Raw genomic sequence first — 27,551 nt, 5'->3', positions numbered from 1 at the left:
AAACGAGATAGAAAGATTTGCCCATCCTGCTCTGGAAACTGCAGGAGGATGGAGGAATCAGCAGCAATTGCCACCCCATCCCATTTCTACAGCAGGAAACCTCAGAAGAATCCTGGTTCCCTCTATGTACAGAAGAAGCCCTTCCATTTGTGTAGGGGCACGTCTGGATCCAACCCATAGTTTGTGTGCATTAAAGAGCATAGTGAAACTTGCAGTCATCTAACTGGGTTAATAGTCAGTGAACAGCAGCTGAGAAATCAATGAGTCTGTATGTCAATTTAATACATATTAATTAATTCTGGGTGTTCCAAGAGCCTAAGAAGATAGCATGTATGTTTGGTTATTAATATTCTTTGGCGTGTTCAAATTCAGTGATCCATGGTGTGCATTTTTAATCTTGTTTGTGTTTGTCTACAGTCCAGACCGTTTAGCCCTCCAGTTCACTCATCCAGCCCTCCTCCGATAGCACCTTTAGCACGTGCTGAAAGCACCTCTTCCATATCGTCCACCAATTCCTTGAGTGCAGCCACTACTCCCACAATTGGTAACAAAAAAGCTTTTTTCTTTTGAAGAATATTTCCATTAGCGGAATGGCTTAAATCTTTTTATTTCTGGAACCCTTTGTTTGGTTATATTTTCTTTGTTTTTGTTGTCATGTTATGTTAAAGCACTTTTTTTTAACATAAATGAGAATTGCAATTTTGCTTAACTTTAGACTGCTGCATCTGTGATATACATGCATATATATTGACAGGGATCTAACAGGGCACACACACAAGTTCTGCATAAGCACCCATTTTTTTATATGGACAGAATGTGCCTTCTAAGAGTCCCCAAATTACACTGAGATCAGAAAGCATTTTTAATTGGATTTGAGAGCTTTTGGAGCTCATGCAGTGGTGGATTTTTCACAATGAGGAGCTCTTGGGAAACTCAAACAGTGTTTTGTGGATTCAATGCAGCACTTTCTGATAAGTCACTCAGAAAACAGCACATACATGGAACATCATGTGTATGCCTTAATATCCTGATCCCTACAGATATAAAAAGTTTTACTGTGTCACTCTAGAGGCTATAAAGCTTAGTGTGTCCATTGGATAATAGTGCATCTCATTACTAAATTAATTTGATGTAGTTAACTAGATAAATGCAGTAAAAAGAATGCTTAACACAAAGTTCATCTTAATAAGGAAAGACAGGAAAGGATAGCAGGAACTGAAAATACACCATGGAATTGCTTATTGTCAAAAACCAATGTTATAAATCAAGTATTGACTTTTTGAATTGCAGATACTGAATAGCTGCAACATTTTAAAAACAGCTCAAAATGTTTCTGATCTGAAACTTCTTAACATTTGAAATATTGAACATTGTGCATTGTTTTTTCTTATTAAGTAGAGGTCAGATTACACCATAACAGTTCTATGGCTGACAGTACCTAGATTTTTATGCCTTTGGGTTTTGTTTCATTCTCTGTTCTCCCTGAACCTTTCCCCTTCTTTTTCTCAGACCAACATAGATTTGGAATCTTTCTGCTATTCTTCATTTCATTTGCAAGACTTTCCCTCCCTTCTTTCTACTTTAAAATCATCTTCTCTCTGATATAGTTCTTTTGTACTGCAGACTCCAGGTTTTCCTTTTTGACCTGCCTCTCCTTTCATCGGTGCTTCTGCTCTTCTACAGACCATCTCTGTCTCCTTCAGTTCTCATTGTTTGCCAGGTTGTTTTCTTTTATTTCTTTTTCCTTGTTTTACATTCATTTGGACCCGTTCTGCCATTAGTCTAAACTTTGTTTCATTGGCGTGCTTGCTATGTGCCTCTTATTTCGGTCATTTTCTAATCTGTGTGGAGGAGAAAAGGCATTTGAACTACCATTCAAATTGACTACCTGATTGTTCTTAATGAACTAAGAATGGCAACAATTTGGATATTCCTTCCAAGAAAGCCAAACTTGGCAATCTGAAAAATTAAATGAATTGAATTATGTGTGTTTTGTCTTTGTTTGAGTGATGAGCCATAAAACATACTTCTGACTTCCCATTTATAGGAAATGTCTTTTAGTCCTAAAAGGCTCATATTATTTTTAGATATTGGCTTTGATTATTAGAAAATGAAGATGCTCTCAATTGGAGCATATTTTCAAACCTCCTCTATTAATTTGTTTAGTGCTGAATATGGTTTGAAGTGCTTTCAGTTTTGGTTTGTCCTTCTGAAAAATCAAGTTCACTTTCAATTTCTTTCTGGGCAAGGGGCAGGGTGGGAGAGTGCTTGAGGCAATTTTCTGACTTCATATTTCCTTCTTCAAATCTGTGTCCTTTGTTTCTGTTTGCTGCTGGTCAGTCTGATGACCACCAGTGTGATGTAAATGCATGTCAGTCAATGGACTGAATGGCATTTCACTTAAGAAGTTAAATTTACCATATGTGTTCTTTTAACTAAGAGGCTGTGCCATCCATGATTCAACTCCTTGCATGTGAAATATTATGTTCCATGGGCTGGTGTAATTTGTCTGACACAGACATCATTGAGTGTAGTTTTTTATGAGGCACACTGCTTTGTCATTCTTATCAGAAATTATATTTCAGAAACGAAGGTAACTTTACAGCTAACTTTTAAGTTGGAGTATTTCTCTAGGTTTTGTGCAAGTATAAAAGGTGAGAGAAAGCACACAATTTTCCACTGAAACAATTATGTGTGCGCGCGCGTACTCATACACATATATACATACACGTACCCACACAATGAACATGATTACTTTGAGGGAAAGCATGTAATTAGTCATTATGTACATTTTAATTAATGTAAGCAAAGTTCCTCTCTACTTATATTTCATTTACATGCTGCTTCTGTCCGTGTAAGGTATTTCAGAAGAGCACAGCATGAAAGTTGTAGAGAAGGTTTTTGCTGTAAAAATAAATCACTATTGATATGCTGGCTTCTGCTTATTTTGTGACAGCAGTTGTGGAAGTGAAGGTGAACATTCTATATCGGAATCAGGATTCTTGTACTGTTATGCAATATGCTTCCACACATTTGCCTATCCTTTATATTGATGTGCAGAGATACAGTGACTGCAAAAATGTCCAACAATTTACTTTTACTTAAAATATTTATATTCTGCTTTTCGCTAAGTTACATCAAGGCAGTTACTAGTCCATTCAATTTCTAAATTCAACACAGTATTTTAAAAAATCAGTTCAAATGTGTTGTTGTTTATTCATTCAGTCGCTTTCAACTCTTCGTGACTTCATGGACCAGCCCACGCCAGAGCTTCCTGTCGGCTGTCGCCACCCCCAGCTCCCCCAAGGTCGAGTCCGTCACCTCCAGAATATCATCCATCCGTCTTGCCCTTGGTCGGCCCCTCTTCTTTTTGCCTTCCACTTTCCCTAGCATCAGCATCTTCTCCGGGGTATCCTGTCTTCTCATTATGTGGCCAAAGTACTTCAGTTTTGCCTTTAATATCATTCCCTCAAGTGAGCAGTCTGGCTTTATTTCCTGGAGTATGGACTGGTTTGATCTTCTTGCAGTGCAAGGCACTCTCAGAATTTTCCTCCAACACCACAGTCCAAAAGCATCTATTTTCCTTTGCTCAGCGTTCCTTATGGTCCATCTCTCGCAGCCATAGGTTACTACGGGGAATACCATTGCTTTAACTATGCGGAACTTTGTTGTCAGTGTGATGTCTCTGCTCTTCACTATTTTATCAAGATTTGTCATTGCTGTCCTCCCAAGAAGTAAACGTCTTCTGATTTCCTGGCTGCAGTCAGCGTCTGCAGTAATCTTTACGCCTAGAAAGACAAAGTCTGTCACTGCCTCCATGTTTTCTCCCTCTATTTGCCAGTTATCAGTCAAGCTGGTTGCCATAATCTTGGTTTTTTTGAGGTTTAACTGCAACCTAGCTTTTGCACTTTCTTCTTTCACCTTCGTCATAAGGTTCCTCAGCTCCTCCTCGCTTTCAGCCATCAAAGTGGCATCATCTGCATATCTGAGATTGTTAATGTTTCTTCCAGCGATTTTAACTCCAGCCTTGGCTTCATCAAGCCCAGCACGTCGCATGATGTGTTCTGCGTACAGGTTGAATAGGTAGGGTGAGAGTATACAACCCTGCCGTACTCCTTTCCCAATCTTAAACCAGTCCGTTGTTCTGTGGTCTGTTCTCACTGTTGCTACTTGGTCGTTATACAGATTCCTCAGGAGGCAGACAAGATGATTTAGTATCCCCATACCAACAAGAACTTGCCACAATTTGTTATGATCCACACAGTCAAAGGCTTTAGAATAGTCAATAAAACAGAAATAGATGTTTTTCTGAAACTCCCTGGCTTTCTCCATTATCCAGCAGATATTGGCAATTTGGTCTCTAGTTCCTCTGCCTTTTCTAAACCCAGCTTGTACATCTGGCAATTCGCGTTCCATGAATTGCTGGAGTCTACCTTGCAAGATCTTGAGCATTACCTTACTGACATGTGAAATAAGTGCCACTGTTCGATAGTTTGAACATTCTTTAGTGTTTCCCTTTTTTGGTATGGGGATATAAGTTGATTTTTTCCAATCTGATGGCCATTCTTGTGTTTTCCAAATTTGCTGACATATGGCATGCATCACCTTGACAGCATCCTCTTGCAAGATTTTAAACAGTTGAGCTGGGATACCATCGTCTCCTGCTGCCTTGTTATTAGCAATGCTTCTTAAGGTCCATTCAACCTCACTCTTCAGGATGTCTGGCTCTAACTAACTGATCACACCGTCAAATCTATCCCTGATATTATTATCCTTCCTATACAGATTTTCCAGATATTCTTGCCACCCTTTCTTGCTGTCTTCTGCTTCTGTTAGGTCCTTGCCATCGTTGTTTTTGATCATACCCATTTTTGCCTGGAATTTACCTCCGATGTTTCTAATTTTCTGGAAGAGGTCTCTTGTCCTTCCTATTCTATTATCTTCTTCCGCTTCCGCGCATTGCTTGTTTAAAAATAATTCCTTATCCCTTCTGGCTCACCTCTGGAATTTTGCATTTAATTGGGCATATCTCCCCCTTTCACTGTTGCCTTTTGCTTTCCTTCTTTCTTGGGCTACTTCCAGTGTCTCAGCAGACAGCCACCTTGCCTTCTTGGTTTTCTTTTTCTTTGGGACATTTTTTGTTGCCGCCTCCTGAACAATGTTGCGAACTTCTGTCGATAGTTCTTCCGGGACCCTATCTACTAAATCTAGTCCCTTAAATCTATTCTTCACCTCCACTGCATATTCATGAGGAATATTAGTGAGCTCATATCTAACTGATCTGTGGGTCTTCCCTATTCTCTTCAGTCTTATTCTAAACTGTGCAATAAGAAGTTCGTGATTTGAACTACAGTTAGCTTCAGGCCTTGTTTTTACCGACTGTATAGATGTCCGCCACCTTTGGCTACAAAGGATGTAGTCAATCTGATTTCGGTGTTGACCATCTGGTGAAGTCCATGTATAAAGTCGTCTTTTAGGTTGTTGGAAGAGAGTGTTTGTTATGCACAGTGAGTTGTCTTGACAAAATTCTATCAGCCTATGTCCTGCTTCATTTTGTTCTCCCAGACCATGCTTGCCTGTAATTCCAGGTGTCATTTGACAACCCACCTTAGCATTCCAGTCTCCTGTAATGAAAATAACATCTCTTTTGGGCATATTATCTAGTAGGTGCTGCACATCCTCATAGAACTGATCTACTTCTGCTTCTTCAGCATCTGTGGTTGGGGCATGTATTTGGATCACTGTGATGTTAAATGGCTTACCCTGAATTCGAATTGAGATCATTCTATCGTTTTTTGGATTGTATCAAAGCAAGGCTTTAGCCACTTCATTATTAATTATGAAGGCTACTCCATTTCTTCTGTGGTCCTCTTGTCCACAGTAGTAGATCTGGTGGTCATCTGATGTGAAGTGGCCCATTCCAGTCCATTTCAGTTCACTGACACTCAGAATGTCTATATTTAATCTTGACATCTCCCCAATAACCACATCCAATTTGCCCTGGCTCATAGATCTTACATTCCAGATTCCTATGGTGTGTTGATCTTTAGAACGTCGGATTCGTCGTTCACCACCAGCACTGTTGGCTGCTAGCCGTCCTTTCAGCTTTGAGCTAGCTGCGTCATCACATCCGGGGCTAGTTGAATTTATCCTCTGTTCCTCCCCAGTAGCATTTTGACCATCTTCCGACCTGGGAGTCCCATCTTCCGATGGTATACCGACATATCTCTGGTTGTACTGATCCATTTAGTTTTCACGGCAAGGATACTGGAGTGGGTTGCCATTACCTTCCCCAGGGATCGCATTTAGTCTGACCTCTCTGTCATGACCTTCCTGTCTTGAGTGTCCCTTCATGGTTTAGCTCATGGCATCATTGAGGTGCTCAAGCTCCAGCACCATGACAAGGTAGCGATCTCCTTTGCTGGAGAGTTCAGATATAAACAACCATTAAAATATCCATCACAGCAATATCAGGAAAAGGTTGCCTTAAATGGAAGGCGTTACAATCTTCCTAAAAGCCTGTACATATGAGATCTGGTTAACCACCTTTGATCTTTTTAAGCTTATCAGTAGACATACAGTCAGGGCCAGAAATATCGGAACAAGGATAACTGTTTTGGCAGTTGGCCTCTGTACACCACCACATTGAAGTTGAAAGGAAACACACCCAGATGGGAGTGAAGTCAGGACTTTCAGCTATAATTCAAGGGGTTTGACAAAAGTGGGGCAATAAGCATTCAGGAAGTACAGCCAGTGGCATACACATATCCCTATCGTTAGTGGCTTATAAGTAATGGAATGAATGGCTGACAAGCAGCTGCATGGCCAGGTGTGGTCTGTTTCCTGGGTACTCCCAATCAAGCAAATAAAAGGCCTGGAGGTGGTTCTGAGTGTTATATTTGCATTTGGTAGCTGTTCACTGGAACTCCCAACATGAGGTCCAAAGAGTGAAGGAGGTCATCATTAGGCTGAGGAAACAAAATAAACCCATCAGAGAGATAGCAAAAACAGTGGGAGTGGCCATTACAACAGTTTGGAACATCCTGAAAAAGAAGGAATGAACTGGTAAGCTCAGCAACAGCAAAAGGCCTGGAAGACCACGGAAGAAAACTAAAGTGGATGACCACAGAATGCTGCTCATGGTGAAGAGGAACCCTTTCACAACATCTAGCCAGGTCAAGAACACTCTTGCGGAGGTAGGCATGTCATTGTCAAGATCTACAGTCAAGAGATGGCTGTATGAATGTAAATACAGAGGCTTCACAACAAGGTGCAAACCACTGGTAACGCTCAAGAACCGAAAGGCCAGATTAGCCTTTGCCAGCAAACACCTAAAAAAGCCTGCCCAGTTCTGGAATAAGATTCTTTGGACTGATGAAACCAAGATTAACTTGTTCGAGAATGATGGGAAGAGAAAAGTATGGAGAAGGACAGGAACAGCTCATGATCCAAAGCATATCACATCATCTGTCAAACATGGTGGAGGCAGTGTTATGGCAGGGGCATGTATGGCTGCCGATGGAGCTGGGTCACTGGTGTTTATTGATGACCTGACTGATGATAAAAGCAGCAGGATGAATTCTGAAGTGTATAGGGCTATACTTTCTGCTCAGATTCAGCTGAATGCTGCCAAACTGGTAAGACGCTGCTTCATATTGCAGATAGATAATGTCCCAAAACATACAGCAAAAGCTACCCAAGAGTTTCTGAAGGCAAAGAAGTGGGATGTTCTTCAATGACCAAGCCAGTCACCTGATCTCAACCCAATAGAGCATGCTTTTCACTTCCTGAAGACAAGACTGAAGGCAGAAAGACCCACAAACAAGCAGCAGCTGAAGGCAGCTGCAATAAAGACCTCACAAAGCATCTCGAGGGAGGAGACTCAGCATTTGGTCATGTCCATGGGTTCCAGACTTCAGGCAGTCATTGACTGCAAAGGATTTTCATCCAGGTATTAAAGGCGATCCTTAAGTTTGAAATGATGTTGGTTTGTTCCATTACTTATGAGCCACCAACGATGGGTGTGTGTGTATGCCACTGGCTGTACTTCCTGAATGGTTAGTGCCCCACTTTTGTCAAACCCCTTGAATTACAGCTGAAAGTCCTGACTTCGCTCCCATCTGGGTGTGTTTCCTTTCAACTTCAATGTGGTGGTGTACAGAGGCCAACTGCCAAAACAGTTATCCTTGTTCCGATATTTCTGGCCCTGACTGTAACTTGCATCCTTCAAAAAATGTCATATATGACCCAAAAGCCTTATGCTTAACCAATGCAATCATTAAGGTGTACTGTGATAGGGTAGTGCAAAGTCCAACTTTTAGGTACCAGTACTCTTAAAATGTAAGGAGCTCTATGAAGGCCACATGCTTTTAACTAATTGGCCAAGAACATGAGCAGGACTTTGATTCATATTCAGGACAAGAACGTGTTTCGTTAGCCATATACAATTTCATTCAGAGTAATTACTATCTCTATTGGAGCTGCTCAGTATTCGTAATCAGCCCTTTGATTCAAATTACCTAAGTATAGTGGCCATGTTTACAGTAGCTTGATGATCTTGGAGATTTTTTCAGGTATATGGTGGAACAAAAGAGACTGTGGCACAAAATGATTCAGGAAAATGGCTAATAAGGAGTAATGCTGTGTGTACTTGGGTCATCCCAGCTGTGTTTGGTCGTTGTTTAATTGTTAATAGCAAGTAGCATGAACACTGTTTATGCTGACAATATTAAGGTCAAGACGTCAGTTCTAAATATATTTAACATGTACTGCCTTAGACTACCCACTCACTTCCTCAACTTTTAAATGGGAAGCGTTTGGTTTGTGTACCCTTTAAGATATTTGAAATTATTTAGGACTTGCTTCTAGAGAGAGCCATGAGAATGGTTACACTCTTACACAAGGAAAATGAGTGGGTTATTAAATACAGGCACATTTTTTGTCTTAATATTAGAGCCAAGTTGTTTTGTCCTTTTGGTATTATTGGGTATTTGTGGATATGTGCAGTGAATTGTGTTCATTGTAGTAAATAAAAGGAAAACATCATTAACTTTTGTAAACCACCCAGAGAGCTTCAGCTATGGGGCGGTATAGAAATGTAATTCATTCATTCATTAAGGAAGTTCAAATTCTGTGTTCTCCCCAATGCTCTTCCTGAGTAGGGACAGAGGGAAGGACCATGTTCCCTACAGGTATCTTAATTTTAATACCCTTCCTCCAGCATTTCTCATATCATGAGAAAAAAATGGTAGTTTCCAGAATACATTGGCTTCTAGAAGAACATAACTGGATGTAGACACCTACATGTTGACAACAGTGATCACCTGTTTGAAAACCACTTTCCAAATAGGCAGTTGGTGGAGTGGGCTTCACACATAGGCCACTACGAATAATGCCATAAGGTGTGCTGAATATGGTGAATGGCTTGGCATGTAAAGATCTTCTAGCTCAAGGCGGAAACATGGCAAGCATCTATTGTGGGGTGGGGATGGCAATTATTGTGGGGCAAGCAGAGCTAATTCCACTTCAAATCTTGTACAGAGGCTAGTTTGATCCCTTGGTTAGTATAATCAACTATAGGTTTCAAAAGTATGTGCTAAGAACCTGCCTTTTGTATTTTTTCCCATCACAGAAAATATTGAGCATGGATTACTTTGATACTGCTGGGACTTGGACATTTTAGTAGGGACACAAAATGTGGAGGCCATTAACAAGAAGCAGTGGGTCCCAGATATATCAAAGTAGATTAAGCACTGAGAAATGCCTCCTCGTTGTAAGACATATTGGATGGTAGAACATGAATTGGGCATTGTTTTCTAGAAGATTTTAGCAATAGTAAATGACCTTTCTGCAGGTATGATTGAGTTTCAGTAACTTTTTCCTGTTGCAAAGGGCTGGAGCAGATTTGCAGGGAGGGAGCTTTTAAATTCTATGGATTTAAGAGACTGAAAGTTTTGGCCATGCGTTAGAAAATTCTGCATGAAAAGTAAGAGTAAAGCTGCAATCCTGTACACACGTCCCTGGGAGTACATCTCATTGAGCTCAACAGGACTTACTTCTGAGTAGACATGTACAGGAGTGCAGCTTAAGTAACTCATAGCCAGCAGATTTATCAGCCTATGCTACTTTCTCACGTGTTTCTGAATTGCTAATGATTATATATGTGGGATGTGCCCAAGGAAATATGGCACAAAACTATTTCATTAACTTGTCTGTCCTTTTTTGTATTTGGTTTTGGGTTTTTGTGGTGGTTATTGCATATGATTTTGACAATAAAAAGATGTATCCACCATTTCTATGTCTATGATCTTTTTTTTCCATTGTAATGTTTGTGTTTTGGTTAATGAGCAGCTACTTGATTTTCGTTTGGAATTTGTGTTTTCATTGTTTTTCTTTTACATTTCTTTTGCTCATGGGTTTCAGAAGATGATGCTTATGTTGACAAACTGCACACGTTTGAAAGGCACTGTGAAACGCCTGCAGGTACTGTACTAGCAGTGTGGTTTCAAGAAATCTGGATTAAAAACCCAAGCCATTGTCATCTGAATGCCTCCTTCACTACCACCCTCACCACCATGAGTGTCAAGTGTATACAAATACATACTTAAAATCTAACAGAGGAGCTAAAGTCACACACACAAACGCAGAGTATTGCATGGCAGTTTCCCAATGACAAGAGTCTGGGAGAGGTGGCATACTGCTGACTCATGATTCTTTTATATATAAAGAATAACATAACTATTCAAAGGCCACTCCTGACAAAATACTTATTTCACATACCCTATTCTTCCTCCAAAGAGCTCAGAGCAACTTACATATATCGTTCCAGGAGGTTTACAGGGCCAGATGGGCTTAGGTTCAGCAGTAGGATCTCATTGTGTGTTACCACTGTTTCTTTATGTTCCCTGGATCATTTTTAAAAGTGTTAGTCAAAGTAAGTGGGATTTTTTTAAGAGAGGAAGAAATGTAGCTTTAAACATATTTGACTTGGTTTGTTTCTTGGTTTTACTTAGACATTTATAAAGTACAGGGTCCAATAAAATCACATATTTAGTCTGCATTGCAAAAATCCTGCCCAGTAGTTTATTAATCCTAATTTAGCACTACTAGAGAAAACTCTCGACTAGGTATTAATGCCACCGTGGGAAGCCCACACATATTGAAGATCCATGAAAACATATCAGAATTATAATGCATGTCTGCCTCAAGAAGAATGCATGTCAGCTCCAGAAACATCACCATGTTTTCCCTTTGATCAGTCTTTTCTTCAAGACAGCTTCATGTAATCTTATTCAGTGCTACATTTTCAAATGTCATCATACTCAGGTGCCTCCCAGGATTGCAACAGTGTCTTTAAAATGGGGATGAGGCAACAGCTAGTGTAGCTAAAACAGACTAACCTATATTGCAGTAACAGAAAACTTCTACCACACACACAAATACCCAGACAGCTGTCCAGTGGGCAAAAATTATCTCCATCTAGGATTCCATAGCTTGCTTTTTTGCTTCCTGTTTCCCAAAACAAAACAAGAACATTGTTTTAAAATCCCCTCCACTTCTCCTTGCACGTTAACGGCTTGCAGCGCCTCTTCTTCCCCTGTAGCGAGATTAATGACCTGCTTCTGTGACTCACACTTATGTCCTTCTCTCTCCCTCTCCTTAACCTTTCCCATCCCGCTTCAACTCCTGGCCATACAGAGAATGAACAGCCTTCCCTCGTCTGGTTTGACAGAGGAAAGTTTTATTTGACTTTTGAAGGTAAGTAGTACATAGCATACTGGGTTGGAACTTTAATCTCCCCTTTGCTCTTACTATTTAATAGAAGCCCTTTGGTTTCCTTCAAACAAACAAGCAAACAAACAAACCAATTCTACCCTTCTGTATGGAAATGCTATGGCTACTTAGATGACATGATAAGTTCAATCAGAATCACTTTAAAATTTGGTTTGTACAACTGTGTCCCTTCAATTGTTCCAGTTGTTATAATTTAAAGGGAGAAGGGGGAAATATTAAAATATTATAGTCTTTAAAATCTTCAGGAGTTACTGATTATCAAGGAACTTGACTCTGTCAACCAGGGCTTTTTGTATACACTTTGCAAGCAATGTTTACACTTTTATATTAGCTACACAATATCAATATAGGTAGAATTTTCTATTGGCCTACATCGCCTTTTTGTAGAGTTTTCCTTGCCATCATATTCTAAACCTTGAAAATCTCCCATACGCTTAATAAATAACATATTTCAGAGAAATATGAAAAATATGTTTGTTCCCCCAGATTCTATTTTAACACTTGGGTCATGTATCAGCACCTTATTTTGGAGGGGAAATGTATAAAGATAGTATTATAATCATAATGTTGGTCAGTTAATAAAGGTAAATTATTCCTCTGGTACATTAGTGTTGTCCAATTAGCCTCTTCATTTTAATTTATATGTGACCTTTTCCAGCTTCACTATCATGGAGATTTAAAGCTTGCCTATAATGCTTGATTTCGTGAACCTCTTACTTTCTGTTACAATTGTCCACTGGAGGAGGGATGGTTTGGCATGAATTGAAATTGTGTTTGGGATTTTAAGGTATTTTAAAGTGTGAGATTGGGGGGCGGGGGGAGGGAAGAGAAATATTACTGAGATTAGTTGTTTATACTACATCATCCCCTAAATATGTACACATCATATGTTTTGGGATTGTGTACTAGTTCAGCAGTTGTTGCATCCCATCCTATGTTCTTGTGAAGTTTCACAACATCTTGGGGTGAGTTTCCACAATAGAATGGATCCAGAGTTCAGTGAACACAGTTCCACTTACGAAACAGAGTGCCTTCAGATCTCATCTCCCCTCTCCCTGCAGCCCCCCCCCTGTCCAGATAGTTGGGGATTCTCCTGGACAGCATGGAAGGTGGAACAGGAGCTGAAGGGGAATCAGCAAAACGTTCCAGTAATTCTACTGTGCTTCCTTATCCTTGTAAATGTGTTAATATACAGTGAAATGGAGGAACAAGAACACATGAAATGTACTTAATTTACTATGGAATCATTTCACATATCTGTTACCTGTAATTCACCACTTGCGATGAATTCAGAAGAAAAAGTAAGCATGGCAGAATTACTGAGGTGGGCTTTTTTTATGTGACCATGAAATGTGGTCAGAAACCGATCATGTAAGTAATATAGTCCTGATGAAAATTAACAGGCTAAATTTGATGGCTTCAGGAATGGAACATTTCTCTTTCTGTCTTCGACTAGGCATAGCAAGTAGAAAAAACAGTGCATCTTTCTAGCCAGTCAGCCTCTGTCTAATCTTACGAGGTCCTAATAAGTCATTTGACTTGCAAGTAGTAACATGGCTCTTTCAGTCTTCTAACTTAAAAGAAGACCTCCCCAATGGTTTATATACCTTAAATATAGTTTTCAGAAATACCATCATAATACAACTATTTTGCTAACTGGAAAGGTCGCCATCCATGTTATCAGTGTTTTATCAGGCTTGTGAAATTACTCATAATGGGAGTCAGTTGACATTGCTTCTATAGCTATGGGAAGAACCATTTTAATTGCCCATATGCGTGCATTTCTCCCAGCAACTAACCACTCAAGCCTATACTCCAACTGGGGCATAGGTTTGCCACATCTGCAAACACACCCATCCTTCCCATGTTCTCATTCCTTGCCTAACTTAGAAACATCACAGTGCAGCTCTGTTTTGGGGAGTTTCCAAGGGTGCATCCTCCCAAGACAAGTGAATTTGGCAAATCATTAAAGGTGGTAGAAGGTTCCCTTTGTGCCTTCCCTACAGCAGATTTGCATGTGAAAATTTGTTTCCATGTGTGTCGTTGAGCTTTTGTGAGTGTTTCAGTCAGTTCTGCAAACAGCTGAGGGTGCTCACATAGCATCCAACTCTGCCTCCCACTTTTCCTGCTCCAATGCTCAGAAACCTTCCTTGAGGCAGGGGAGGGTGGTGGCAGCAACAGGCAATCTCAGAACTTGGTACAACGTCTTTTCTTGGTGGGGGCTGGAACTATAGTCCTGGGTGGCAAGCTGATGCTATGCATGTCATATTCACCACAGAGAAAGCCTATGCAAGTACCCTTTCTCAAATGTTTACAAAACCATTACTACCTTCAGCCATCTTTCCTCTAGGCTGTTCTCTCTTAGGTTCCTTACCTTCTGGGATCTCCTAGTACAATTTCCAGTCCTTAACCTTCCCCACACACCTGCTCTTTACATAAGGCCTGGATGGAGTTTTAATTCCAATCAAACATATGTACATACTTACAACTACCCCTCCTCACAGAAGCTGAGCTGAGAACATTTTGTTGACAATAATTTAGTTCTCTGAGCAGTTGGAATGTTCACAAACATTTGGAAACATTCTACCATCTCAGGCAATAATTGTCAGGAGGTTCCCTCCCATGGGTGCAATACAAGCAATCAGCTCTCCAGAGAGCTTAAATGCGTGGCATCATCAGGGCAGTCTGTGTGGAGATTTCCATAATAGCTGCCATTGCAGCTCCTGTGGCCCATGCTTCTTGTAGCATTAGAGCTGCCCAGATTATGAAAATACTGTGCTATGATAAGGCTTCAATCCCATGATTGGGATAATGGCATTTGAACAACACAGAAGTGTCTGTGCAAGTCAGCTCTGCTAATAACAGCAAAGGAGAATGATTGCCCTGACCTGTCTCAACACCTGATCGCTATCTTGTGTTTTACTGAATACATCCTTATAAAATTTGCTGTATGAAAGATAAGCTGATTTCTACTGCATCACATTGAACGCAATCCAATTGACCACTGCTGAAGGAATCTCCATAGGGCATAACCATGCCTTTTTTCTCCCCTCCCCTTTGGTGTATGTGCAGCACTGTGGCAGACCATATGGGGAACGGGTAGGCATGTGTGCACCTCCTGTATACCCATCTAGACCTTCTCATCCCTCCATTTGCTCAAACAACATACTTAGGGGGATGGGGGAGAGAAAGGAAATAGTCTCTGTTATGCTTTATGTGGATTAGGGATGGATAAATCATTCTATTTCCATTCTGTATCGGTTTTTCATATGTTCATTCATAAACCCGTACCATTCTGTTTCTGCATCAATCTGCTTTTTTTAAAAAAACTGCACAAAATTTTGCATTATATTTGAACATATTTTTTCACAAAATACACACACTCACAGACACTTATCCTTTTCCTATTTCAGAAGTTCTACTAACATGCTGTGAGGGTAGGAAGAGCCATAACTTCTCAAAAGTGCTTACTTCTGTTCTATTCCTGCTGAATGTAATCCCCAGTCTGTAGGAGAGGAACAGGAATCGGCCTGAAGCACCAAAGTCATGTGCATTAAAGTCAGGGGGGTTGAACCTCTTTCAGCCCAAAGGCTGAATTCCATTTTTGGAGAAGTTCTGGGGGGCTGCAATGCAATGGTGGGTGGGGCCAAAGGCAAAAGGGATAAGAACATAAGAGCCGTGCTGGATCAGACCAAGAGTCCATCTAGTCCAGCATTCTGTTCACACAGTGGCCAACCCATTGTCAACTAGGAACCTACAAGCAGGGCGTGAGCACAACAGCACCCTCCCACCCATGTTCCCCAGCAACTGGTATACATAGGCTCACTGCCTCTGGTACTGGAGGTAGCACATAGCCATTGAGACTTGTAGCCACTGATAGCCTTTTCCTCCAGGAATTTGTCCAACCCCCTTTTAAAGCCATCCAAATCAGTGGCCCTCATCACTACACCCATGGTAGTGAATTCCATAGTTTAACTATGCACTGTGTAAAGAAGTACTTCCTTTTATCTGTCCTGAATCTCCCACCAATCAGCTTCATAGACTGATCTCAGGTTCTAGTATTTTGAGAGAGGGAGAAAAATGTCTCCCTATCCACATTCTCCACACCATGCATAGTTTTGTAGACCTCTATCACATCTCCCCTTACCCTCCTTTTTTCCAAGCTAAACAATTCCAGCTGTTGTAACCTTCTCTCATAGGGGAGATCCTTTTAGTTGCCCTTTTCTGCACTTTTTCCAGCTCTACAATATCATTTTTTAGGTGCAGTGATCAGAACTGTATACAGTATTTCAAGTGTGGTCACACCATTGATTTGTATAGGGGCAGTATGATCTTGGCAGTTTTATTCTCAATTCCCTTCCTAATTATGCCTAACATGGAGTTTGTCAGCATGGATGGGGCCACAGGCAAAGGGGTGGGACCAAAATACAAAAAACATCAGCATGCTTTAGCTTAAAACTCTTTCTGCCCATAGCTAAGCCTTAGGAGAAGCATTTCAACCTTTTAGAATTGGCGGAAAACTGCACAAAAGCCCAAAAACCACCAAATTATTGGTGGCCAAGGAAGGGGGCTTGGCCATATGGGGGACTCCAGAGGGCCTGATTGGGACCACAGGAGAGCTGGATTTGGCTCCTGGGCCTGAGGCTCTGGATCCCTGCTAAAAATGAAGGGGGAAGCAAGATTATAAGTGAGAGGTTGGTCTCTAGTCACTCAAAAGAGGCTGTGGTGAGATCTCTATTAAGCCATTGTTAGTTTCAGCTGCTTATAGGCCCATTTCTGATATACCCTTCTTGGATAAGGTAACTGGTGGGTGTTTAGCTGCAGGCACTTTGAGATGAAGTGGGTTATCTGGATCCATTTGAGCTAAGCATCAGGGCCTCATTTTGGAATTGTAGCTGCCTTGCTTGCAGTAGTGAGTGACCTTTGCTGGAGAATGTGACCCGGTTGATTCTCCTAGATGGCTTGGCAGACTTTGGTATCATTGATCATGATAATCTTCTGCACTGCCTTGAAGGATCAGGAACTGGAAGTACAACTTTGTGGTGGTAACATTCATACTTTTCAGGAAGGATGAAAAGAAGTGGTGCTGGCAGACAGTTGTTCCACTCTTTTGGAATTGTTTTGCAGGATGTCACAGGGTTCAGTCTTGTCCTCCATACCCTTTAACATTTACATTACGCCACAGGGAGAGGTTGTTGCCATCTATTGAAAACCAGACACTATAGTGTGGAGGAATTTGTTGATTGTTGTTTTAGTCACTTTGCAAAATGCACTCTCTTGGGAGAAAGTTGTGTTATATATGAGGTGAGATAGGTCTTGTTTAGTTTAGAGAAAAGACAGTGGAGGGCAGTCAGGAATGGAATGTGATCTCCAACCTTTTTCTCTATATAAGTACCCCCCAAAAAACTGCGACTTGCAAACTCCATCCTAAAGCATCATCAGTCTGACATTCTTCTGTTCTCTGCTACCAGTTAACCTTTTCCAACTGATTAGTCTTTTGTCATGCCTCAAAATGGAGACTGTCATTTGCTACTGTGTTTCATATGTTGTGTACTGGCGCTTAATAAATGCTAATATTTGGAAACTGCTTTTTGCCACAGGGGCCATAGCAGTCCAAATAGTAAGCTATGGTCTACAGATACATTTTGTGATATTGAATTTGTCATTCAGCTTTTACTCCCCTGAAAGAATATTACGCCTGAAAGTTATACAGAACTTGCACCTTGTGCAAATTTGTAGCTATCTACTTGTGAGGTAGACTCTTATGCCATTAAGATATTAATAGGATAATTTATTTTGAAACGTTGCTTCCCATTTGGTGCAGATGCATTAATAGCCAGCTTTTCTTCAGGCCTAACATATTAGCTCCCTATTTCTTCTTTCTTCCCTGAATTCTTCACCTGTTAGATAGGATGGTCACTATCCCTACACTTAATTCAGTTTGAATTTGTCAGTTACCACTGCTTGCTTAGAAAACATGTGATTAAATTGATTGCTTTGTGAATAAGAAGGCTGGTGTGTGTTATCATTTGAAGCTTATTGTAGGAGCTGGGTCTTCAATTTCTTGTATAAAACAAAAGTAAAATGATGCATTATTCTAGGGTCAGCAACTGGAGCTTTCTGAAGTATGTTGCCTGGCTCCCACTCGCCTATTCAGAAAATTGGCACCTATAGCAACTGACTAAGGCTTTATACTATCAGGAAAAGTTCATTCACTCCGTGTTTAATCTTCTTGGTACATGTTGAAATAATCATTGTTCTCATTTTGTTTGTTAGTTTTTCTTTGTTTTGTTTTTTTTCTTTGTTTTCACAACTCAGAGTATTGATCAAAATGTGATTTAAGGTTTAAAGTCCCTCTTGTTATATATACTAATATCATAACTTATACAACTCAGGTGTAACCATTCACATTTGTTTAACAACTAAACAGGCAATGTTATATTAATTGGTACTTTTAATTGCATGATTATCACTTCATAATTAGTGGACACCTGAAGCAATTAATTTTACTTAGCCATATGTGGATTTATCTTGCCCATTTTTGCATTGATCTGTTCATAGTTGGAGGGTTTGGAATTTTTAATCGTTCAATCTCAGTTTGGCCATAAGCAATAAAAACATACCAATGTTATAAAAACTCAAGGTCATATGACATCAGTGTCCTAAAGTTGTTTTTATTTTCAGTCATTTGTAGAGATAACAATCCTGTGATGTGCTGAATGTTGTCTTGATAAATGTACATGTTCATCAAAATACATTTGGATGGTTGCATTTTATTAATTTTAACTTTTTGTTGAGAGATTGTGTTGTATAATCCTGATACTTGTGTATAACAATTAGCTTTTCGATCTTAGCTCTTCTTGATTAATACACTTCATGTTCAGAGCACAGTTCGGCGGACAGATTGTACTATTAAAGCTATAATTGATGTACTTCATACACATCTAAAAGGTTTGGCATTATCAGAGATGCAGTGGATAGGTTGCAGGAAATAATTTATGCAAGTAGGTTTTATCGCTGTATGCATGAGTTGCCTAGGGGCCAAGCTATCCATGATGGGCAATTCTGTGATTCTTTCTCTTTGGGTTTTTAAAAGTTTTCTTTTAAGCAAAAAACAGCCAAGCAGCCATAGGAAGCTGAATCTGGGAGCAGTGTGGGAATGGGCTAATTAACATTTTCCCTTCATCTTGCTTGTTCGCTCAAAATCTTCCCCTAGCCGCTTTCCTTCCTGGGAAGGGGAGATGCGGGACCCTAACTTGGAGGAGCCATTTTGAGCAAATGGAAGGGAAGGGTCATGGTTAAGCAGCCTCTCCTTTTCATTGATCCTCCACTCCCCATTTCAGTCTCCCATGCCTGCTTTTTACTCAGAAAAAAGCAGTTGAGAATAAGAATCATGTAACTGCAATCATGTGTAGTTTGGTTCTGCTGCATATCCATGGTAGTGGTTTTCTTAAATCTATGATAGTTCTTCCTACAGAAGAACCTATGATGTTGTGGTTTTCCTCCATTCATTCATGCTACAGACAGCAATGGCAAAGGTTGCTTAAAACCACAAGGTGAAGTACCCTGTGAAGGATGTTTTAAGCTTCTACACCAGTTATAAGCTGTAAGTCTCTAATCCTTTTAGTATGTTATAGTACTATGAAGCTGCCAAACAAAACCCTGCACAGGAATATTGGCAGTATTTTGTATGTGAGTGAATGAGAGAAAGAGAGAATGCCTATAGTTCATTTAAGGACACTGATGAAATTCATGCTTATAATAGGAGTGGCTATATGTGGCTTACAGAATCTTACAGAGGTCCTACTCTGTCAGGGTAAGTGTCAGTACTAGAATGTCATAGTGATCTACTGGGTAAATATTGCCTTTGGATCTTGGAGATATGAGTTAAGATTTCTGCTTAGCAGTGAAAACATAGCAGTGGTCTTGGGCATTTTGTTGACTTATGGCCTTGATTCTACATCTGTAAAATAGGATTAAGTCTGCAATGACCTACTAAGTTCTATTGAACACCATGGGACTTACGTTCCAGTGGATGTACATAGGATAGCTTCTGTACTTGAATTTCCTTACTAGATCTAAAATTACATGTGCAGACTGCATGTGGATGCACATTCAGATATGCTTCTGCAATACAATACACATGTGAATGTAAAGCATCTAACGTGTGTCCACATTGCCATGCAAATTCACATTCCATATTAGCTGAATCTACACTTGACTTAGCAGTTTTACCATTATCATACTGCAGTGATAACTATTGGTGGCCATTGGTCACATGAGCACCATTAGTTATCCTAGCAGTTTTACCATTGCCATACTGCAGTGTGTAGATTCAGCCATTGTCTTAGCTTGTAGCAATGTTCTTATGTGAGATTATGGGCTCCCTCACATGGAGCTTTATCTTGTGATCGAGATTGCTCCTTCACAGAAGTTTGCGGGCTCTTTACATGATGCCATGACCCTCCTGGGTGTCTCCTGCAGTAAATGCCCTTTGTTCCATTTTTAAATAGATCACAGATAATGAGCTATCAAATTATCCCGTTGTGTTCCACTTCAGTTTCCTCTGTGAAAAGAGTTAAAGCGGCAAGAAGAGGAGCAAGATCAATGAAAGATAATGGAAGGCTCAGATACGGGGAGAAGGGGAGGGGGGAATGGAAGCGCGTGTAAAGGGAGTCAGTTGTGATCCTGCATTTAAAACGGAAGCAGAAAGCCTTGTTTTAAATGCAGGATTTTAGGCTGGTGTAGAGATGCCCTGTAACTGGATTTGGGCCGTAACCTGGATACATTCATCTATATGTTCAATGGATTTTAAAGATGTACTTACACATAAAGATTTAGACCAAGTTCTGGATTAAAGACATAGTTGAATAACTTTACAGGTTGACAAAGTTTATGCCAACATGCTTTCTTCTGAAATATTTATGTTATGTACTTAGAGTAGTGACATTGAAGAATTTACTGCAGCAATATGTGCTGGGTGTATAACATGAGCAATAAGCAGTGAGAACCCAACCACTGACGAGATGATGAAACTAAATTATACTTTGGCTATTAATATTGCAAAATAAATCTTCAGTAACCAAATCATCAGTAACCAAAAAGAGAGAGTACCAAATACTTTGAAATATGAGGACTGTTTTATTCCCTTATGCTACAGGATAGAAAAAGATTAAGAGCGCAATCCTATGAATATTTAGACAGAAAGAAGTCCTACGACTCGCAGCATTCACCATCTAGCTTGGCTGGTTAGGAAATGCTGAGAGTTGTAGGACTTTTTCTGTCTAAACATGCATAGGATTACACCGTAAATTGCTGGTGCTTCTACTCTGTTATTTCCAGATGATGGTGTTCCTGTAGTATGTCAATAAAAAAGAGCAGACATTTGAGGCAGTCAGGTAAAAAAAGACTATAATTCTACAGAGGCGAAATGGGAGAAACATCTTACAATCATAATAAACTGGTGTCTCTAAAGTGAAAATACATCACTGCTAAAGATAGATCTCTGATAAAATCGCCATGCTCTATTATGGTAATTACAGAAGCACTAAAGTTATGAAGTTCATGAGCTACAGATGCTGCTTTGAAGACAAAGGGTTGTATACAGTGCTGTCCATCTGCCAGTGGAACCAATACCACTTGTGGAATGGATTCCCCCTCCCCTTTGCTGTCCACTGCGCACACCCCAATCTTCTCTGTAAGGTTGGGAAACCCTGCCAGAACAGATTTGGAGGGTGTGGGGTGTGGGGGAGAGGGGAGGAGGGGAAGTTCCATTGTTCAGGCAGAGGTCTGCTCACATGACCTTGAATGGAGCCCAGGATTTTCCCTTTAGTTTATCTGTTTTCCTTTGTCCCAATTCAGTGAATTCATTTTATATAATTTGCATACTGCTTTTTTGGCTCACATAAAACATAATAAAACAATAAAACATAAATTAAAATTTCAAGTAAAATAATTAAAACTCCAAAATAGCTCCTAAGAAAAGTAATCAGAGTCAGTAAATGAACACAGCAATAGGCCAAATGTCAACCAAAATAAATAGGTTTATGGTCCTTCTAAAAAGATAACTAACAGTTTTAACCTCCACCTGGAGATAATTCTGCAGCCTCAGGGCCAGTGCATAAAGGGCCTGCTCCTCACCATTTATGTTGTTATTTCAGATAGTAAAGGCATGGAATGGAGCATGGCCTGGTTGAAATACAGGAAGAAGTTGTCTCTAAGATACATTGGTCCCAAGCTGTGAAGGGCTTTAGAAGTATGGATGTTTACAGCTAGCCAGTGCAGTTGACACAATGCTGGCTGAATATGCTCTTATCTTCCAGCATTCTGCACCAACTGTAGCATCTTCAAGGGCAGCCCCATGCACAGTGCGTTATGGTGGTCAATCCTAGAGGTTACAAAAGCATTGACAAGCATAAGGAAGTGGTATGGCACATGTTTTACATTCAAAAGGTCTCAGATTCAGTCCCTGGTATCTCCAGGTAAGACTAGTTTCCTCTCTGAAATCCTGGAGAGCTGCTGCCAGCCATTCTTATAGGTCATACTGAACTACATGGACCAATGGCTTGAATCAGTATAGGCAGCTCTCTGTGTTTCTAGTAGTGCTGTGCCAACCATTTTCCCCCCATATTTTTTGACCATTCTCATTCAATTTGATAGAAAAGAAATTGTTTTCAAAAAGAAATTCAAAGGAGGAGAAATTTCAGAGAAATTGGGTTTGGGGTTCTTGTGCTTACCTTACTGAGGAGTGTGCATGAGTGTCCTGTCTGCCACTGTACAGTTCTCTCTGTGGCAGCCTGTAGCCTCCTCACCTTCCCGCACTTCAGTTAAAGCCATCATGAGGAAGACATCATGAGGCAATTCCTCCCATGGGGCTCTTTCAGTTCAGAAAGTGCAGATTTACACTGGGAGGCTGCAGAGCAATGGAAAGATGTGTAATAGAGGGAGAAAACACACACAGCACCCTCAGCCACCTCACAGTGATTAGGTAAGCTGAAAAATACCACCAAAAGAAATTCAAAATTCTGACTCAAAAAAGTAGAAGCCTCAACACAGTTGATGCTGTTGCTCCCTAAAGCAGTGCAATAAACCAAAAACCTTTAGGAAAAAAGAAAGGACCTGTGCTACAACCCCTGCTGATAGTGAGCCCTATCTGTGAGAAACTGTTGGAGAATTTTTCCTCCAACTTGAAATTGTCCCCCTGATTTCTCTGCCCACAAATAGGCTGGAGAATTTTGAGAAGCCATTTGTATACAGCTCTAGTTTCTAACTAGGTCTCCACTAGCCAGAAAGTGTGGTAGCTAAGCAACAGATGCAGCTGACAAAAGCACTCTGCTTTTTTCAAGAGCAAGGAGACCCCAAGAACACCCATATGCTATCTATTTGACCACAACCACCACACACTGGTTTTGAACTGAGACGACATGCCCAGAGATGGTTTGTAATAAAATAACCAAGCTCCACATTCTCTCCCAGCAGCATCATTTAGATGTTAAACAGCATCAATAGTAATGCCCAGCCCTTTGGAACCCCACATGCCAGATCCCAAGGGGCTGACCTACCATCCCCAACAAACACACTTTGTCATTCATTAAAAAAAATTTTTTTTAAGGTGAAAACATTGGAGAGCTTGCCCAGACACCCAAACTAATTGTTCAAGTGATTTTAACCAAATAGCAAAGTCCAGAGTATTTAAAACTGCTGAGAGAACCAAAGAGATCAGCATAGAGGTATTTCCCTTATAGATCTCAAGATAAACTTCATCCACTAGAGTTACAAAGGTGTCTCAGTCCCAGCACCAAGCCTGTACCCAGATTCCAAGGGGCTAAGGAAAGATGTGTTTTCACTACCTAGGAATGTGAAATAAGGACCAACAGATGTGATGAGAGAGATCCATAATCAGATTTCCTGGGGGTTTATTTTTTTACTTTAAAGGAGTTGTGAGAGAATCTGATTTTAAGTGGTGCTGGGGAAGGGATGTTTTAACCCTTTCCCTTGCATAGCCTCCCAAATCTAAATAACTAAAAAGCTAATGCTGTTCTCTGTATTATCCCTGGCTTTTTTTCCCCCACTACAGATGTAACAGCTTCAGGGGAAATGATTTAGGTCAAGGTAATGGGGTAATCAAAATTGGAGCACCTCATAGATGCTTTAAAGTGGAAAACAGTTGAAAGATCCCATCACAGATCTCCTGTGTCACATCTGTTTCAGCCCTAAGGTAGCACCTGGCTTATTTTGTTAAAATTCCAGACAAGGAACCTGGCTCATTTAGTTATAATTCCAAGTGTTTAAGGGTCTCACCAGCATGCAGTCATAGTTTACACACATTTATAATTAAAAGACTTGTATTGGTTGTCTAATTATAAAAGTTTAAAAAAAAAATCCTGAAATCCCGGATCCTGCAGTTGATGAAAGATGTGAGATGGAGCCTTTCTACATGATATACTTATTGTGCGCTTGTGATTCCTCGCTCATGGTAGTTTGCGGATGCTTTACATGATGTCATCATCCTCCAGGGCTTCTCCCGTTATTTCCAACCATTTTCATTGGGTTTTTTTTAATTGAGGAAAGTCTGGTATATCTGGGAATGGTGGAATAAACCCTAGTGTAGCTGTGTGATTGTGCTATACCACAGCGCCACCTAGAGGTTATGTAATGGAACATATAGAAAGACAGAGAAGGGGGGGGACTGGAAAAAAGACAGGTGCAGAAGATCCGATCCCACAAAGAATCCAGAAGAAAAGCCTCAGTAAAGTGCTGGGTTAAAAGCCCCATGTAGAAAAGCCCATGGAGTATTCTAAGATCCTTGACAATCTCCATATTTAAAACATTTAATCTTGATTCAGTTCAAAATGTGTGTGTGCAGCCATTACATATATGCAGAGTTACACATGATGTAAATGATTGGTCATATTTTGCAGCTTCTCAGGAGGTATTGTATGTTTCTGATCTCATTTATTTGTGGTGGGCAAATCCACATGTGGTTTCTTCTAATCCTGGTTTCAAAGCATCCCCTTTCTAGCCACTGTATATGGTTATCCTGTTGCTGCATGCTTCCTTGCATAGTTAATTTTCTTATGTTTTAATTTTCAAGACAAATTCAACGGATCCACATCATTTACTTTAAGATGTGAACACAGGCTGATTTGCAGTGAGTCTCCACTGTTGCATAGTTATTGAATGCTTATGGAGAACCATTTATGTCAAGCAGATGCCACATGCTGAACAAGTATCTTTCCGTTGCAAAACCTAAACAATGGCACCCATCTCAAATGACTTGCCAGAAAGTGGGAGCCATCACACAATTGTAAATATGCTTCCTGGCATACATCTATATTAGCCCTTCAAGAGAAACCAAAAGTATATTAGTAGTTACTAAAACTTTGAGAAGGGTCAATACACACAACCATTTAGCAGGAATGGGAAGCAGATCAAGTGTATCAAGTTTGGCTTGGGTTTACAGTGAAGCTATAATGTCATTGATTCACTACACATCCAGCTCATACGTCATCCAGATTTTCTAGGATTACATCAAATCACTTTTGGAAGTTCTATGGACTGGAGGGTAAACGAGGTCAGATGATGCTTTTATCTGCAATAACCCTGCCTCATTCACAGAATTTCACAGGGAGTCCAGATGACATCATCTTCTATTTGGAACCCTTCCTTGTTTTCCCAGTTCTTCTTCCATCTTTTCTGAACCAGAAAAATGCCATTAAGCTGGAAAAGACAGAACAGGTGCACAATGCCTTTTGACTGGCAGCACTAGGAGCTCTCCGACTGGAAGCACCCAAGGTTCCTAATGAAGCACACAGCCGCTTTACTGTGAGTCCAGCTCAGCCTATGCTGCCTACATCTCTGACATGATATATGAACTGACTTCCTGAAGATGCAGCCAAGCTACATCTACAGGAAAACTATGTAGTAGGATCATCTGGGCACTGCATCACTTGAGGATGTGGGTTGAATGTCACATGACTGACTACTTCCCCACATTAAAAACAAACAAGTCACTGTTTCCTGCACATAAAAAGTATTGTAGCAAGAAGACGGCTAGGGTAAAACTATTTTCCCTATACACTAGCTTTCTGCAGACAAGGAGTTTTGACATGGAAGCAAATTCTGAATTGGTACTATCTCAGGAACACTGTCTAATATAGTTTCCTTAACAGATAGATTCATCCTTAACCATCTGACAAGAAGGAAATAGAAATGCATTGTTTCCTAATATTTTTCCATTGTTACTTGCATTTTGAATCGTGAAGCTATTATCGGCTTGAGCTCCCAAGAATTCTTGAAGATATTGGTCGAATCTGTATTGTTATTAGTATTGCATAAATACATATTTGGCCTCCTATTTTGAGAAACTAGGCTGAATTTCCAAAGATCCATGAAAATGTCATTTCTTGTAATGTATTATTGGATCTTTTCACCATTAAAAACAAATTGCTCCCTCATGACTGTGAGCATGAAAATAAATAGCTGCAAAAGAATAGCTTCAAGGCTGTACAGCCGTCTGGGGGCCAGTATTCCCTAAAAATTAAATTGTTCTTTGTTCGTTCACTGCTGAATATATGAACCTTATGATGCAAAGAAATCTCAGAGTATGAAAGGAGGTAGAAAGTGTTGCAATCAAACTAATGAATAAATATAGTAACAATGAAAAGTGGAAAAGTAATTAAATATTTGCCAAAGGAATTGTCTTTCAGAAGACTTTGTGGTGGGGATGAGCCAAAATGGAGGGCCTATTTCACAAACAGTTCACACACACACACACACACATACACACACCAAAAGCCCTACCCCCCACCCACCATTTTGGTGTTCATGCTGGATGAGGTCAAACCTGGCTACGCATGCCTTAGTTAGCTCTTGTCTGGATTATTGCAATTCACTCTACATAAGGCTACTATTGAAGAATCTTTGCAAACTGCATTTGGTCCAGCATGCAGTGATGGGAGTGCTGGTGGGAGCTCATATACGGGGTCATGTTACACCTCTCTTACACGGACTGTACAGGTTACCGGTTTGTTTCTGGGCATAATTCAAATTGTTGGTGATGACCTTTAAAGTCCTAAGGGGCTTAGGTCGAGGATACCTTAGTGACCACCACCTCCCATACCAACCTGCCTATGTACCCTGTTGACAGAGAGCCCCTTCTCTATGTCCTAAATCTGGTGGAGGTTCAGTTGATGGGAACAACAGAAAGGGCTTTCTCTGTGCCCACACCTCAGTTGTGGACCACTTTGCCCTGGAAGCCCCCCTCATTTATAGTATTTTGCCAGATGGCAAAATCCTTCGTGTTCAGCCAAAAAGGTTAGTTTCCTCAGATAAATGAGTTTTTCTCCAATGCCTCTCTTTGTCTGGTATCTCAGTTTTTATTATACTGTATATTTTGTTGCTATCTTTTAGCATTTGGTTGTATTTTACTTTTTTTTTCATTGTTGTTAGCTGCCCTGAGTGGTGGATAAGCACCAGAAGGGTGGGATATAATTTTTTGCATAAAAATAAATAAAATTGTCGATTTTGCATTGAGCAGATGGTTCAACTAGACGACTTCTAAGATTTCTTCAAACTCTAAAGTTCTATGAATTACTATGAAAGCCCTTCAAATTGTGAAATATATTTTTAAACAGAAGTTTATGAAAAATCATCTCTTTTGTATCTCTACTTGCATAGACAAATGTTATTTTGCTGGTCAATGAGCTGTATAATATTTTATGACAAGGGTCTTGGTCTCTGAATTGAGAATATAACAG

At 40.2% G+C, this 27,551-nt stretch overlaps 1 protein-coding gene across 2 annotated transcripts in view; it reads left to right on the top strand.

The window, feature by feature from the left end:
- Nucleotides 1–27,551, top strand: part of SGIP1 (SH3GL interacting endocytic adaptor 1) — a 196,126-nt gene that overhangs the window by 138,564 nt on the left and 30,011 nt on the right. Inside the window, exons 15-16 of one of the 2 annotated variants that reach the window (XM_084852291.1) lie at nt 418–544; nt 11,698–11,757. In XM_084852291.1, the coding sequence (XP_084708417.1) occupies nt 418–544; nt 11,698–11,757 (187 nt within the window). The remainder of the gene's footprint in view (nt 1–417; nt 545–11,697; nt 11,758–27,551) is intronic. The other variant, XM_084852292.1, reaches the window with a different exon arrangement.

The sequence above is a fragment of the Heloderma suspectum genome, chromosome 4 (genome assembly GCF_057233095.1).
Source record: "Heloderma suspectum isolate Gila_16-S chromosome 4, 16-S_ref, whole genome shotgun sequence".
NCBI lineage: Eukaryota > Metazoa > Chordata > Lepidosauria > Squamata > Helodermatidae > Heloderma > Heloderma suspectum.
The sequence above is the reverse complement of the archived record's forward strand: the minus strand, read 5'-3'. Positions and strand labels throughout refer to the sequence as shown.